A 16,315-nucleotide genomic window follows, 5' to 3' on the forward strand; every position below is an offset into this window, starting at 1 on the left:
TGAGCAGTTTTCCCTTATCATTTAATGGGATTGAACTTGTGATCAGCCAGCTTTAATAGTGCATGAGACAACTGTTCCTCCTACAGTACAAAAGGATTGTGATAAAATATGCCATGCTGACCAACAGACTGAGGAGGAATTGAATCTATTTACTAGAACGATGGCTTAGGTTATTGATGGGCCACTACCCTGTAATCCCCATGAGCCACGACTAGACAGCTCTATAAGTATTGAAGATAAGATCGAAAATCAGAGCACAAAAACTATATGGAAAGTAGAATTGCTATTCAGCTCGTCCATGTTGACATCTTGCAGTATTAGAAGGACCTCTGAGGGCATTTGGTAATTGTTTTCATAAATCTACTAAATGGATTTCTTCTGTTAGTGTTAATTCTAGAAGCACTAGCAGATTGGGTGGGGATTTGATCACAGTCACTTTGTCGGCGGTGGTCGTATAATGTCAACATTAAGTTCAGCTGAGCGTTGGGTCAGAGTCGCAGATGAAACAACCAATGAGAGGTCAGGATAAGACATCATCGTGAGGAAGAGAGTGGAAGTAGATAATTGTCCTGGAAGGCCAGGCTAGGAGTTCCCCTAGATGAGGGGTGAGTTTTGTGTCATGAATTCTAGCAGGGCATGTAGAGGCGAAGGTGTCTTCTGCTTACTGGAGAAACACGGAGTATACCCTGTGCTAGATGCCACGGCCTGCTGCGGTGCACACCCTGACAGTACAGTATGTGGTCCTGCCGCGGCGGAACCAGCTCCGTGCAGAGGAGGCAGGCGCGTGCGCAGGGAGCTTCCATAGAGGAAGAAGCTCTGACTACACTGCCTTGGAAGGCTGATGTTTGTGATGCATTTTGAAGGGAAAGGGAAAGGGTGTGGGTCAGAAAAGATGGTTTTAGTTAATGCCAGGGAAGAAAGGGAGACACATGCAATGCGAACCCAAGGGCCTGGCCAGAGGCCAGTAGCAAGGAGGCCTAGGCGGTGGTGGATTTTTTAGGTTCACAGGGAAGTGTAGGCCATTTTCAAGAGCTTGCATTCAGAATTGCCCCTGATGAAGAATCACGAAGGAATTTGAACAGGCCAGTGAGTGACCTGCTCACGTTCACCTGGTAGAGGCGTCACGTGACACTGGTGTGAAAGCACACTCGAGGTGCCAGGGTTGGCTGCCGGGAGGATGCCCCATGGAGCCTTTCCCCACAGTCTGCGTGAGCTGTCGTGACGGTGTGACCTGCGGAACTCGTCCCGAGACTCACAAGCACAAAACGACGGAAGTGATATCTAGGTGAAAAGATGAGAGTGATGAGTGGTTTCAGATCAGAGGCTGATGGAGTAGTACACGCATAGGTGTGAGGCAAGGTTAGAAGAGTTCACGAGGGCAGGTAACTGAATAAGTGGGTGCACAGAGCCCTGGATAGGCAAGTGAGCAGGAGCCTGTGTCTAGAAATATCTAGTAACAGAGGAAAGGGCAAAGCCTGAAATTGCCAGAAAAATGGGGAGTGGTAAAGATGTTGCCAACAAGACAACTGGACTCTGCACCTTACATTTATGAATATTTTCTTTTTAATGGAATAGATATTTTATAAAAAATTGTGTGGGAAATATGAGACTGTATTTAAAACTTGTTTTATCTTTTCAAGACAAATGAAATTATACTCAGTATTTTTATTCATTAGTTGAAAAATTATTTTTGATTGTATACATGAAATAATTTGTGTTTTAATATATATAATGTTTTATGGAGATGTTTTCCTTAGTTATACTTATAAGTAAAATGTGGGGAAAGTATTACTTAAAAACTATAATTCTCAGCCAGGTGTGGTGACGCACACCTTCAATCCCAGCACTGAGGAAGCAGAGGTAGGAGGATCACCGTGAGTCTGAGACCACCCTGGGACGACTCTACAGAGGGAGAGTGCCAGGTCAGCATGGCTAGACTGAGACTCTCAACAAAGAAGCAAACAAAATTGTAATTCTAACGTGGGCCTATTGGTGTGGGCCTATGCTCCCAGCTACTTAGGAGGCTGCCACTTCCAGAGTTCAAGGTCATCCTGGATGTCTGAGTGAGGCACTCTCAAAATAAAATGTAAAAACAGCTGGCAATGTGGCTTTCTGGTAGAGTACTTGCCTGCCGTGTTCAGAGTTTCACGTTCAATCCACAACACCACAATCAAAAATGAAAAAGAAAAGAAAAAAATGAAATCTATTTTTCTGCGTATCAGTTGACTTGGATTTAAATTATACAGTCTAGTTCCTTCTTGTTTTGATGGCTAGCACATTCTAAAACATTGCTATTCTGTCTCTTTTTTCCTCTGGTTCTTATGTAAGCATTTTCTCTCAAATATTTTTAGAGTTTTGGTGGAGAAGCATAGTAGTTAAAGCGGCAAAATTATGGGTCCTAATATTATTGCTAACTACACAGGCTATAATCTTTTTATGCGAATTTTCTGTTTTCTTTGGTTTTTAGATTTGAGTCATTCCTTAGTGACTTTACTATATTATTATGTTAAATCTTAGTAGATGATTCTCACAGAATGAAAAGATCATTGTGATAATTTTACTAGACACTTAGGAATATTCCCAAATAATTACAAGTTGGCAAAGATGGAGGTAAAAAGTGCTTTATTTTCAAATTCTCTATGTTGGGTTATTTAGCAATCCTTGTTGTTGCTACTAAATAAATTAGCCCATTACATAATCTGTAAAATGTTCCTGTTAGTGGCTAATAGAAAGGATTTTTCTGTATGATTAATAGCCTTGGTAGCTAATTATAATTTGGAATTGTTAAAGTTATTCCTGACTCTGTTCTAAGCTGCTTCTTCAAGAGACTTAATGGAGATGCTGGGTCTTTATCTAACAAATGCTAATTCTCATAATTGATTCTTCGTTGATTAAATTCTCATCAATTTATATTTTATTTTGGGTGAATTATATATTCTAAATACATATTCACATTGTGTGAAGCATCTAACTGAAACCGATTTTTAGTTTTCTTTCATAGTGGGATAAAAGGATGCCCAGAAATAAATTAAAGCCGTGGACATATTATCACAGTCTATTTGGGTTGCTATAACAAAATACCACACACTGGGTGGCTTCAAGAAAAGTCATTTATTTTTTTCATGGTACTGGAGTGTGTAAGTTCAAGTGAAGTTTTCTGCTGGTCGGACAATGCCTCACACAATTTGCCTTCCCGTCCTGTGGCTCTTATAATCTTTCCACCCCCTCTTCTACAAGCATGTTAGAAGTCTCCTTTAGTGTTGAGCTTTCAGCAGCCTCTGAGTTTTTGCTTTGATGAGGTATGAGTCTCCTCAGTGTGTACCACTGTCTTCACAGCTAAGCTTCTCTGGCAAGCAGTGAGAGCAGCACTCTTATTTAATCCTCCACTTCCTCAGCCATGTTTCCTGGGTCGTGTTGGGTGTGATAGAAGTTACTAGTCCAGGGCTAGGTGCTGGGCTTTCTCTACTTGTCATTTTGATGGGTTTTGCGTCTCTTTGGTGATTTGCTACCATCTGTAAGAAGCAGGTTCTCTAACCAATAGTGAGAGGAACATGGATCACGGGGAATTAAACGGAGCCTTACATCATATCACTTTTCATATTGTTGCATGCTATTGTATCCTTTCAGTACACAGCATTGTCCCGGCTGTACTCTGTGGTCTCAGGTCAGGGGCTTTCACCTGAAGAATATTACATTCTTGGGGGAAGCCTTGAAGTTCCAAATTATTGACAATGATTAACTTGCACAGGTGCTTGTGGTACTAAGTGAACAGCAGAAAGACCCATCCTCCAGAGTGTTCCTCCCACCCTGACTCCAGTACTGACAGGGTAATCTCTGGGGCTTTTCAAAGTATTTATTTTTCTGGAACAAGTGCTGATCCTCATGGGGGAGGTGAACAAAATGTATAAATGTATAAATAGATGCGTGATTTTAATATAGAAACAGCCAATAAGAGTGGAAGCATTCTCTTACTCTGTTTGCTATTAGTTAATAATGACTTAAACAGTAAATAATGTTTCGGTCATTTTCAACTAAACAATATCTGAAATTATTAGATAAATGATCTAGAATGACTATTATAACACAATATGATGCACACACCCTTGTTTTAAGGTTCTGCCCCTGTGGAAGTGACCAGAATAAAATCTGAGTATCTCTGTGATATCCCTTCCTTCCTCTCCATAGTGGAAGTAGTCAACACAATGTGAAGTGCATGATCTTAGGCCTGCTCTGGGTGATGAAGTGACCTATGGTTATCTTAGTTAGGGATGTATGTCTTTTTTATTATTTCAAAATATACCTTTCCTTTTCTTTTTATACCTTTTTCATACTTTTCTTTTTCTTGATACTCTTTGACAGTTATCTGTGTTACTGTGCTTGCTTCTGTTGAGTTCTAGCACCCATAACTGGGCTTGCTTCGCCTCTTTGCAGTCATTACTTCCTACCTTTTTTTTTTTCTAGTTTTTGCTCATATTTTCTAAACTCTATACTTTCTTTCTTTCCTTTTATAAAAATATTTTATTTATTTATTTGAGAGAGAAAAACAGGAAGAGGCAGAGAGAAAGAGAAAATGGGTGCACCAGGGCCTCCAGCCACTGCAAATGAACTCCAGTCATATGCGCCCCCTTGCAGCATCTGGCTTACATGGGTCCTGGGGAATCAAACTCGGGTCCTTAGGCTTCGCAGGCAAACTCCTTAATTGCTAAGCCATTTCCCTAGCTCCAAACTCTTTATTATTTCTTAATCAGCCTATCTATTTGTTTATTATTCTTATCTATTCTGATAAGTTTGACTTCCTCCTTTGGTCTGGATTTTACTGAACTTTTTTGTGCTTTAGACTCAGGTCTGAAACTAATCAACTTAATCATCATAGGCTTAAGAAGTCAGTATTTTAAAAATTTTCTTTTTATTGACAACTTCCATAATTGTAGACAATAGCCCATGATTATTCTCTCCCTTTCCATCATATCCCTTCCTCTCTCAATCAGTCTCTCTTTTATTTTGATGTCATGATCTTTTCTTCCTATTATGATGGTCTTTTGTAGGTGGTGTCAGGTACTATGAGGTCATGGATATCCCAGGTATTTTGTGTCTGGAGGAACATGTTGTAAGGAGTCCTACCATTCCTTTGACTCTTATGTTCTTTCTGCTACCTCTTCCACAATGGACCCTGAGCCTTGGAAGATGTGATAGAGATATTGTAGTGCTGAGCACTTCCCTGTCACTTCTTCTTAGCACCATGGTGCCTTCTGAGTCATCCCAAGGTCTCCGCCATCTGAAAAGAGAAGCTTCTCTGACCAAAAGTGAGAGTAGCATTAATATATGGGTATGAACATTGAAAGAAGTGCTTACCAGGCAGTTTGGTAAGCATAGTATATACATTTTACAAGATATAAGTGGACATTATACTTCTAGGGCCCGTGACTACCCCTCTTGTAGGTTTTCAGTATCAGACATGTATTCCCTCCAATGGAGTGGGCCTCCAATCCACTTAGCAGCTGGTTTCCCCCATAACAGACATGCCTCTGTTGCACCTGTTGGCTCATTTGGCCTGGCTGGCCAGATTTAAGGCTTGTGATGTCCACTGTTGATTATCTTCACTAGTGATTTTTCTCTCTCTGTGTCATTGAACTACATGCAGTGTAGCTTTTTCCAGCTTTCTCTCTGCTGGTCTACATGGAGGAAGTTTTCAGCTCAGGTCCTGCAGGATTTCTCAGTAATCTTTCAGACCACATATGGGGAGTCGTCAGCAATAGGGTCTTACCACCTATTCCTAGTGGGAAACCAAGAACTTCGACAGTAGCCTGTAATGTTTTGTGGGTATCAGTGACCTCCCTGGCCAACAACTCACTGGAAAGTATCCCATCCCTGGCACTGAAAATTTTTTAGTAACAATCTATGGCTTCTGGGTGTTCCATTGTCCAAGAAAGTAGGTGTCCATATGACTAGAAACTCAGCCTTCAACACTGATTCTTCTGTCTACCTTGCCCATGACTTTTGAGGAGCTTTCAGATCTCAACTACAGGCACTTTGGTTCCCCTGTACTCTTTTCATTTGCCTGTTATCACCACCTTTTAATTCTTAGCCTCCACTGTGTGCTATATTCTGGGTAGAGATGATACTTGGTAAGCAGTGGTCCCTTCTGCTTCCTTGTCTTTCAGAGAAGAGTGATGATACATCAGTCAAACCCCATACCTTCTTTTAGAGCTCCAGTGGAAACTGCTCCTTTTATGTGGCAGAAGAGGGTCATGTTCCTGGTTTCCTGCCCTGTGATCACTTCTCTTCCCTTCTTATTTGCATGAATATTTTAAAGGGAATTTGGGGAAGTGAAGCATGCATACTAGCCTTCCTATCTAAAGATGATTTCTTCTGTATTCATCCAGTGATGCCCCAGATAAAGACCCACAGATTGCACACTGTACAAATAAGCCAAACCTCACAGATACATGCTTGTGCTTCTCAGTTCATGTGAAACTCTGCTTGTGAAGTGAACTCCTGGATCACATGGTAGCTGCATATTCAACCCTTTGTGAATCTGTGAGATTGTTTTCAAAGCAGAAATTTATGCCACGCACAGTCCCACTAGTGTTTGTTTCTCAACACTAGTAACTAATAATAACACTAATAGTTACTTGGTCCATCACTCAGCCCATTTTTCCCTTTTCATAAGGTGAGTCTCCTGGCTCCCTTTTTACTGTGGTGAAAACTATGGGCACAGTAGGGGGTAGTCTTTCTTCAAAGGTCCCAACATATGACTGAATCCTTTTGTATAGAGGGTGGAAAACATTTCTTTTATATCCTTGCTTCAACTGCCTGAGTTAGAATCTGTGAAGAGTTGCCTTGGTAAGCTTTCATTGCTTCTTAATTATGGGCAAGTATAAATTTTATCTACTCAGCCTACAAGTTCTCTATCAACCTGATTTGTTGGATGTTTGTGGCTATATATTTTTAGTCATTGTAATTTCATGTTTTGTCTTTTTTCCCATTCAGATATCTGAATAAAGTAGTTTTTCCTGGGATGTTTTTACATTTTTTGACATCTATTCTAGACTGCTTTATTACCAGGTCAGAGGACTACCTTTGTTGTGATTGGAAAATTAGTAGGCTATGCTTTACAATGGTGTTGCCTTTCTAAAGATGGTGATGTGCACCAGGTATTTTATAAAATCTGAGATTACCATGGCTTAATTTCTGAACCATCTTTTAAAAAATATGATAACATCTTCTCTCCCACCCCCCTTTGGTTCTTTGAGGTAAGGTCTCAGTTTAGCTCAGGCTGACCTGTAATTTGCTATTCAGTCTCAGGGTGGCATTGAACTTCCGGCAATCCTCCTACCTCTGCCTCCTGAGGGCTAGGATGAAAGGCATGCACCACCATGCCCAGTTGTCTTATGGTTTTTAATGGGCAAGTTTCTATGGGTATTTCAACAAAGCATATAAAATAATGATTCCAGATTTCCCTTTTGTATCCTTAAGAGACCTACTTTTCATCTGAGTGTACAATTTTTTAACTTTATTTTACTTTTTAAATTTTTATTTTATATATAATAGAATATACTCTTTTTTAAAAGTTTACATTTTTATTTGTTTATTAGAGACAGAGAGAAGGTGGGAGAGAGAGAGAGACAGGCAGAAAGATAGACAAAGAATGGGCACATCAGGTCCTCTAGCAACTACAGATGAACTCTGGGTGCATGTGCCACCTTGTGCATCTGGCTTACGTGGGCTCTGATCCTTAGGCTTTGCATACAGGTGCCTTAACCACTAAGCCATTTCTCCAGCCAAGGATATACTCTTATATCCCCTTACCCCAGCTCCCATGGGAGCCCTCCTCAATGAAGTTGCGGTATTCACTGTGGAGTATTGAAGGGCTCAATCGGTTCCCATGGGTTAGAGGGGGAACCATGCCTCAGGATACTCCTACTTACTGTGTGACTCTTACAATCTTCCTGCCCCTCTTCTGTGATGTTCTCTGGGCCATGGGAGCCTGTCAGCAGTGTGATTTAGTGTTGAGTTCTTTGTAGCCTCTGGATTTCTGCTTTGATAGGTTTTGGTGGCCCACTGTGTCTGTTATTGTGGTTCCTGGTTGCCCTGGGGCCGCGTGCATCAGTTTCCCAGGCGCGCCCAGGCAACTGTGGAGCACGGTCTTGAGCTGCTGTGAGTGTGATGGGAAGAAACACCCAGGAGACCGTGTCAGAGGACAGTTCAGTTATTTGTTGGGGGAATGTGCTTATAAGCATTCATGTAGTGGCAGGAAAAGGTACAGGGTATGGGTCACAGGGGGATAGGCTGTGTGATGGCTGTTGGCTGGATTCCTCTTTAACATATGGGGTTAGGGTGAGCTATAAAAGGTAACATGGCCATGGGGAAACCTAAACCTGAGTCTTACCAGGATATCCAGGTGCCCTGGGAGGCGGAGAGGGGAGGAAAGGCCTTACTCCTGTTGGTCTCAAAGCGAGATTATCAGAGTCTAGGCCTGCTTAAACTTCCAGGGGCCTGGGGCTCTCAACTGTCTCTGAAATGTCACCATCACCCTGAAGCTGGTTGTCAGGCTAGCAGTAAGAGAAGTATTCATGCCACTACTTCCTCTGCATTTTCTGCTGGGCCCTGACAGAGGTGCTTAGTCTCATGGGGACAGCTGGATATCTTCTTGATTTATTAAAGGGTCTTGGTTCTCCTCCCTTCTCTCTGTCATCTGTATCATCAAACAGATTCCAACCATGTCAGAACAGCTTGGGTAACGCAAAGTTACTTGGGAGATTTTTTTGGCGTGCAGACTCACTCTTCTTCGCTATATTCTGCAGGGCCCCCTGCTTATTCATGCTGGTGGTGGCCACTGACCTCCAGCAGCTTCCACAGTGCTGTCCGGCTCTGTGAGGACTAGCCAGCAGGATGCTAGTTTGCCTTTTATGAAGCATCTTTTTAACTGTTGAAAACCTTAATGTGAATTAAAGTATCGTTAATTTAAATTTTGTATTGTTGAGATGATAATGTTACTTTATTTTTTCTTTTTTGAAATGCTACTGTCATATTGATTTTTGCTTTTTTTTAAAAACAATGTGATATAAATGTCTTTTTTTTTTTTTTTTAAAGACTAAACTTCAGTGGCTCTGTGAGGAACTGAAGGAGCGAGAAAATGGAGAGAAAAGCCTGCGACACCAGCTGGCACAGTGCAGACAGCAGCTCAGGGACCTCAGTGAGCACAAGGAGACCGAGCTCCACTGTCTCTTTGAGCAGATAGAAAGGCAGGAGCGACTTCTGGAAGAATTCCACCAGGAAAAGAGAGGTGTGTGCATTGTTTCCCTCCTACTTCCCCTTGGTTACAGTCATGGAATCCTGGGATTGACAAAGTTCACTGGTATTGCCTCTGGACTTTTCCAAATCTTTCCTTGTGTTGTCTTCTCTTTGTTTGTCATTTCTAACAGCAGCAGAGGGAACTGTTGTACTCTCACTGTTTTCCTTTGGCCAAGCTCCTCCCTTGTGCTTTCCACATGTACCCCCTGATGTTGGCAGGATTTGGAAACATGTTCTTCTCCCCCAGTGAAGAGAGTCTTCTGTGCCTACTTGGTGCTAGGGAATATTTTCTAAGTGCTAAGAATATATAAGTGGAGTAACTCAAAGAAAACAATAGCCTTTAGTTTTATTGAGCTTATATTGTACTGGGCAGGGTGACAGACAATGAATGCAATAATTAGATGAACACATAAGGAGAGCTTAGGAGAATGGCAGCAGGATTTAATATGCAGGCACTATTAAAGTTTACGAGTTCTGATACTGTTAGTTCAGTGTCTAAACACAGTGCTTTCCAGCATCTTGCTGGTACCAAGGCTTCCCAAATTTACTGGGGATGTACATCTAAGAATTAGGTGAAGTCAAGTCTGCTTTGGTCTGGCATTATTTCTTAAAAACTTTGAAGAGAAAGTTACTAATAGGAGTTGGAAGAAGGGAAATTACCTTCTAGCCCTTCAGAAAGCAATGCCTTTGTAAGAGAGGGCTGACTTTTCAGTTTGTTTTCTGCCAACATCTGTGTTTACACAGAACGTACAAAGTAGGTAGTGAGGAACTATACACCATCTGCTTATCCTTTTCTGTGCTGTTCATCAGATTTGAGTTTACTTTGCCAGTGGTGGCTGTCGTATGACAAGCATCCAGAGGCCAGTTTTTGCCAAGATACATCTTTTTAGCTTCAAAGAATTCCCAGCCATGCACCATGATGACATGTGCCCACTGGTGCACTTGTGTGGAGGTTCCATGGGAGCATTGGATTTAACTCATCTCTGTGCATTCCCATGTCCACTGTAGTGCTTGATATGTCAGTACAGATAAGCTGAGCGTGTGTCTGTTGAATGAGTGAATGTGGGTAAAACATGAACGCTGATCTTTAGTGAAAGAAAAATCAGACTTTAGAAAAAGAAATCATAATAATTGCTTTCTACATTTTAGATTTTGGAAGGCAAAGATCATATCTGGCCATTGTCCAAAATTTCTTTGCTTGAGTACTTACTAATTGCACAGAAATGAAAGATAAATGAGCACATATGTGGCAGAGGTTATTAAGTAATTTAATTGGTGTGGCTTATATTGATTGTTTTTGACATTGTGACATCAGTAGAAGTATTTGTCTTCCCTAACATTTCCATTCTATAGTGTATTTTACAGAACTGAAATGCATTTAAATGATTTAGATCTTGTTTTTATGACAGTCTTTTTTAAGACCTTCCAGATTAATTTAAGGACACTGCAATATATATTCATTTGAGTGAGAGAGAAAGAGAGAGAGAATCAGATAGAGAGAATGGGTACACCAGGGCCTGTTGCCACTGCAAATGAAGTCCAGATGCATCTGGCTTACATGGGTAGTGGGGAATTGAACCTGAGTCCTTTGGCTTTACTGGAAAGTATCCTAAATGCTAAGCCATTCCTCCAGCCCCTTAAAATGTTGTTAGCTGTAATTCAGCCTCATTTTGTGCTATGATTTTAATGGTCTCCCTGTTATAAACATCTGAAAATTCCAAAATATTTATATACAAGGAAAAACAAGAATTACTGTAACTATGCAGTACTTAAAACTATCTTTGTTCCTAGAAACAGAATAGATCTAAGTTTTAAGATTGTATTTCCTGTGTAGAAAAGTTTCATTATGATTGTTAGTCTTAATTGGAGGGTGCCCTGGTTAGAAAGATCTTGAATTGATATTCAAGATCCAGAAGGTAAGAGGAGAGGGCATGGGATCAAATGTTTGGTCATTCTTGGAAAAAAGGGGCAAAAAAGTTAAGGATTTCTTTCTTTTTTTTCCCCCCTCTTCAGTACACTGTACATACTTCTGTTTGTGTAGATTCTCTTATCACAGATCGTGGATTATTTCATTACATATTTTCTCTCTACTGCTAAAAGATAATCCTTGTAATATGGTAGATATTCAGGGCATGGAACACACACTTAATTATAAATCCAATATACTGTACACTTATTTTTCTGGCCTTATACTTGGCTTTTAGAATGAGTTATATTAATTAAATGATAGAGATATCCTGATTTTTGTTTTCATGTTGATGTACTGTTTAAGGCATTGATTTTGAGGAATAGTTTATAATTAGAATGGTTCATTTTTCATGTCTACCTGGCTTACCCTCACGTACAAATGATTATCTTAAGTTTTAGGTGACTTTGATTTTGATGTTTGGCTTTATCTAGTCGCTTATTTTGAGACCCCTTTTCAGTTTATTTTTCTGAGCGACTTCTATTTTATTTTTATTTATTTATGTGAGAGCGACAAACAGAAAGAGAAAGAGAAAGAGGGAGATAGCGGGGGGGGGGGGAATATATGGGTGCACCAGGGCCTCAAGCCACTGCAAACAAACTCCAAATGCATGTGCCCCCTTGTGCATCTGGCTAATGTGGGTCCCGGGGAATTGAGCCTTGAACCTGTCCTTAGGCTTCACAGGCAAGCGCTTAACTGCCAAGCTATCTCTCCAGCCCCTGTGCCACTTCTGAAATTGATGTTTGATAGTGGAATAGGGAGTACTTTCTTAGGAGTCCTTTGTGGGACAGAAAGTATGGAAGGACTTGCAAACTGTAGGTATTTTTCCTAACATAGATTAGCAATGCAAAATTATTTGTTTTGTTTATGTATTATTGATTGGTTGTCAGTGCATACATTCATTCATTCCTTTATTATCTCCAAATTATGTAAGTTTTTCAGATTTCTTCTGAAAGAATAATGTGTAATTGCATTGATAAAAGTATGAGTTGAAGCCGGGTATGGTGGTGCACGCCTTTAATCCCAGCACTCGGGAGGCCGAGGTTGGAGGATTGCCGTGAGTTTGAGGCCACCCTGAGACTCCATAGTGAATTCCAGGTCAGCCTGGGCCAGTGACCCTACTTCAAAATACCAAAAATAAATAAATAAATAAATAAATAAATGAAAGTATGAGTCATTGTTTAGTCCAAAAATAAGGCAAGGAACATTTTCCTTTTCCATATTGCTTATGTGTAAACATTCTGAAATAATTTAAGGGGTAATTCCTAATGTGGTAGTTTGAATAGATGATCCCCAATATTTTCAGTGTTTTATTAGTTTGTAGTTTGGATCTGCATTCACCTGGCTGGAGGAGGTGTCACTGGGAAGATACTAAGGTGTGGTGGTGGGTCTGAAATTCCAGTCTAAAGGTATGCAGAGTGCGTGAGTTCCTCCTGGAGCTCCTGAAGGCTGCCGTGTGGTTTTACCTTTGGCTTTTTCTCTCTCTATCTGGTCCTTTAAGAGGGGGCCAACTTCTGCTGCCATCATGGAACTTCCCCTGGGTGTGTAAGCCTCAATAAATACCCTTTTCCCCATAACTGTGCCTGGTTTGGAAGTTCATCTCAGCTAACCTGGAGCTCTCTGCTACACCTAGTATTACATTATTTATTTTTGTCTGATCTGGTTAACTAAAATGTATTTAGCAGTGTATTTTTATGTTATTTGTAACATGTTTAGAAGTTTAGTGATTTTGGTTGTTAGAGACAGTGAAATATTATTTTAATTGATGAATTGACTTAGCATTTAAACTATATAATGATTAAGCACTTGAGTATTTGGAGTTCATTCTTTGTTGTGGTTTAAACCTTATGCAGGGTGTATTTGCTGAAAATAAACATATGAATGTCCTAAAATTTAAATTGGACGTATTTTATAATATAGGATGGCACCATTGTATATAAAACTCATTTATACTTAAAAAACTTCAATTTGAAGCTTCATAAAATTTTTAAAATTAATTAATTTGAAACTTTTCCTAAGAGTATTTAAAGCCTTCCCTTAAATTTATGACATGAAAAAAAAAATTCTTCATTTCTTCTCTTCCTCCATTGTGTTCAAGCCTGTTGCCTCTAATGAAGTTCACCCTTGGTGGGGAGGGCAGTCTACCTTATTTAACCTCTGATTTCAGTGTTCATCTTGTCTAGAAACATCCTCACAGACATACCCCAAATAATGCTGGCTTAGATATTGCTACCCTATGACCCATTCATATTGACACATAAATGATTATACTACTGCTGTCTTAACATAGCTCTTTGTTCCTATATACCTAGAAGAGCTAAAGAACTTTCCTGTTTGCATCCTTTTCATAATCTCCAATCTGTCCTCTACTGGATAGGGCTTCACCCACATGCCTGTTAGAGCCAAGACAGGTGATTTTTCTCCAGGTTCCTGCTCTGTTTCTTCCTCACCTCTCTACCTTTTGGTAAGCAATGGATAAATGTTAATATGTTTGCTACCATGAATATTCTCAACACAAAGAGTAAAATATTCATAGGTTTTATTTTTATTCTCAATGATAAATTACTTATAGTAACCCACTGTTGACCTCTCCATAGCTGTTTTGTATGTGTCTACACACACACACACACACACACACACACACACATACACACACACAGCTGTTGTTCTAGTGAGCTCCTCCAGATGAATCTTCATTCAACAGTTTGATTCCCAACTCCCAGATCTGAAGTGGTTTTCTCCTGGAAAAATAAAGTTTGAGCTGTTCAAAGCAGGGCTAAATCTGAACAATCGGACATAAACTTCAGCTTATTCCCCCACACTATTCTAGCAATGGCCATTATTAGCACATTTGACTTCATCTTTGGAAGCTAGCAAAGGAGGCAGTATGGGATCTGTTTGCAGTTGATTTTGCAGGGGGACGCTCCTCCTATTTTAATCGTCAGTGGATTTTCTTTTTAGATCAGATCAATCGTTCATCCTAGCTACTATGAGAGATCAGAGATTTTCTTTCTTTCTTATCAGTACTGTTGACCTGGACCTCTTGATATCTATTAAGTAATTTTTAATCATGTCACATTTTGAGCGAGTTTCTGACCATAGCTCTGTACAAGTGATGTCAGGTCATCATGTTCAACTTTCTACTCTCTTTCTCCACAGGTGGTCACTGTATAGATGAAGGAACCATGTATTCCTCAAGGCTTTAATTATGAACAAGTTTATATGTTAACTACCTCACTTAATCTATCAAACAAAATTAAGACTTCTCATCCTCTGTCACAGTTAAAGCAGCCGAGACTTGGCGGCGCGTGTGTGTGGATGAGCTGCTCAGGAGCGCTGGGTCACAGGTAGCAGTGCACTCTGTGAAGCCCAAGTGTGTGTCCCTGCTGCCATGAGCGCATCAGTGGGAACCAGCCGTGCTGTATAGCCTTAGGAGCCAGAACCAGCTCTTTCTCTCTAACTTCATTCAGATCTGTTTCCTAAAGTGAGGAAGAGATCATTTTGTTCTCAATGTCGGAATGACTGTCACCATCTTTGTGTTTTTACTATCATAATGACTTACGCCCTTGAAATACTTGCCCAGAAAAAGTGATTAGTGTTCTAGACATCAGCTTCTGTGTCATGATCACTATAATAGTTCTAAGATTCATTTCAATCATTTCAGTAGTACATGTGGAACCTTGTATTTCTTGAATAGTTCACAGGAATATCATACATTGAAGCTCAGTTAATAAAATCAATTATAGTTGAATGACATGTGATTTTTTTTTTTCTTTTTTCTTTTTCTTTTTTGGTTTTTTGAAGTAGGATTTTATTCTAGTCCAGGCTGACCTGGAATTCACTATGTAATCTCAGGGTGGCCTGGCACTTAAGGCAATCCTCCTGCCTCTGCCTCCCAAGTGCTGGAATTAAAGGTGTGCGCCAACACACCTACCCAAAACAGGAAGCCAAGCTCAAACTTTTCTCATGTATTCCTGGACTATGGAAGTGATGCCTACTTTCTAATTTTGCCACCCATGGACATACCTTTTTGTTGTGTTTTCACCATTCAGAATGGTTAAAGGAAAATGTAGCTCTCGGGACTACCAATTAATTTTTGTAGGCATCTTCATAAATTCTGTGGAGCCACTGTGTCCAGTAATCCTCCTGTCTGGGTGATTTATACATTTATGGTCATGAAAAATTGACTGTCTGAGAAACTTCCCAAGTCCACTGGAGTCAACACACATGTACACCATTTGTGACCTAAAGCTTTTTTGTCCTTTCTCCCATCGATAGTTGTCTTTCCCTAGGGATGTCGGCCAGGTCTGCATTGTTACAGCAGGGCAACACCCTCTCTGCCTTCTTCTATTCTGTCCATGGATTTACCCAACATACTTTATCCATTAGTAGTTTCATGATAAGAAAAGGGATGTAATCTGAGGGGATTTAGCTAAGATATATAAATACCTTGAAATTATGAGATCACTGGGTAGTAAAATGTCAATGGCAGAAAGGTCCATTCAGGCATACTCGGAAGGAAAGATATATGTTTGATGTGATTTAGTTGGAATGATTGATAATAGACTAGTTGCTAAAGTTATGGAAAACTAAGTTTCTTTTCTTACATTGGCATTTAGAAATCTTTAATTATGAAGTTCTTCTTGTGTTGGAACCACTGTGAGTACAGATAATGTGTACATTCTATGAAGGTCTATTTAAGTAGCATCATTTCTGAGTATGTGATATCAGTGACACTTTAGTGTGGACACTTGAACATTTCTGTTTTTGTTTACACTAGACCTTTAGTAGACAATACAAGAGAGAGAAAAAAGGTTGCAATCTCTTGTGAGGCACTCCCTAAATATATCAACTCTTAGTATTTCCCTAAAAACCTATTGCAGTCAGGTTCACATTGCTGGTAGAAATCACCTAACTAAGAGCAGCTTGTGGGGAAAAGAGGTTCCTTTTGGCTTACAGGCTCGAGGGGAAGTTCCACGATGGCAGGAGAAAATGATGGCATGAGCAGTGGGTGGACATCACCCCCTGGCCAACATAAGGTGGACAATAGCAACA

At 40.2% G+C, this 16,315-nt stretch overlaps 1 protein-coding gene across 1 annotated transcript in view; it reads left to right on the forward strand.

Annotated features, from left to right (window-relative positions):
- Cep128 (centrosomal protein 128) overlaps positions 1-16,315 on the forward strand; it is a 363,113-nt gene that overhangs the window by 171,891 nt on the left and 174,907 nt on the right. Inside the window, exon 20 of the mRNA XM_004649677.2 lies at positions 9,094-9,286. Coding sequence (XP_004649734.2) covers positions 9,094-9,286 — 193 coding nt within the window. The remainder of the gene's footprint in view (positions 1-9,093; positions 9,287-16,315) is intronic.

The sequence above is a fragment of the Jaculus jaculus genome, chromosome 7, assembly GCF_020740685.1.
Source record: "Jaculus jaculus isolate mJacJac1 chromosome 7, mJacJac1.mat.Y.cur, whole genome shotgun sequence".
NCBI classification, from domain to species: domain Eukaryota; kingdom Metazoa; phylum Chordata; class Mammalia; order Rodentia; family Dipodidae; genus Jaculus; species Jaculus jaculus.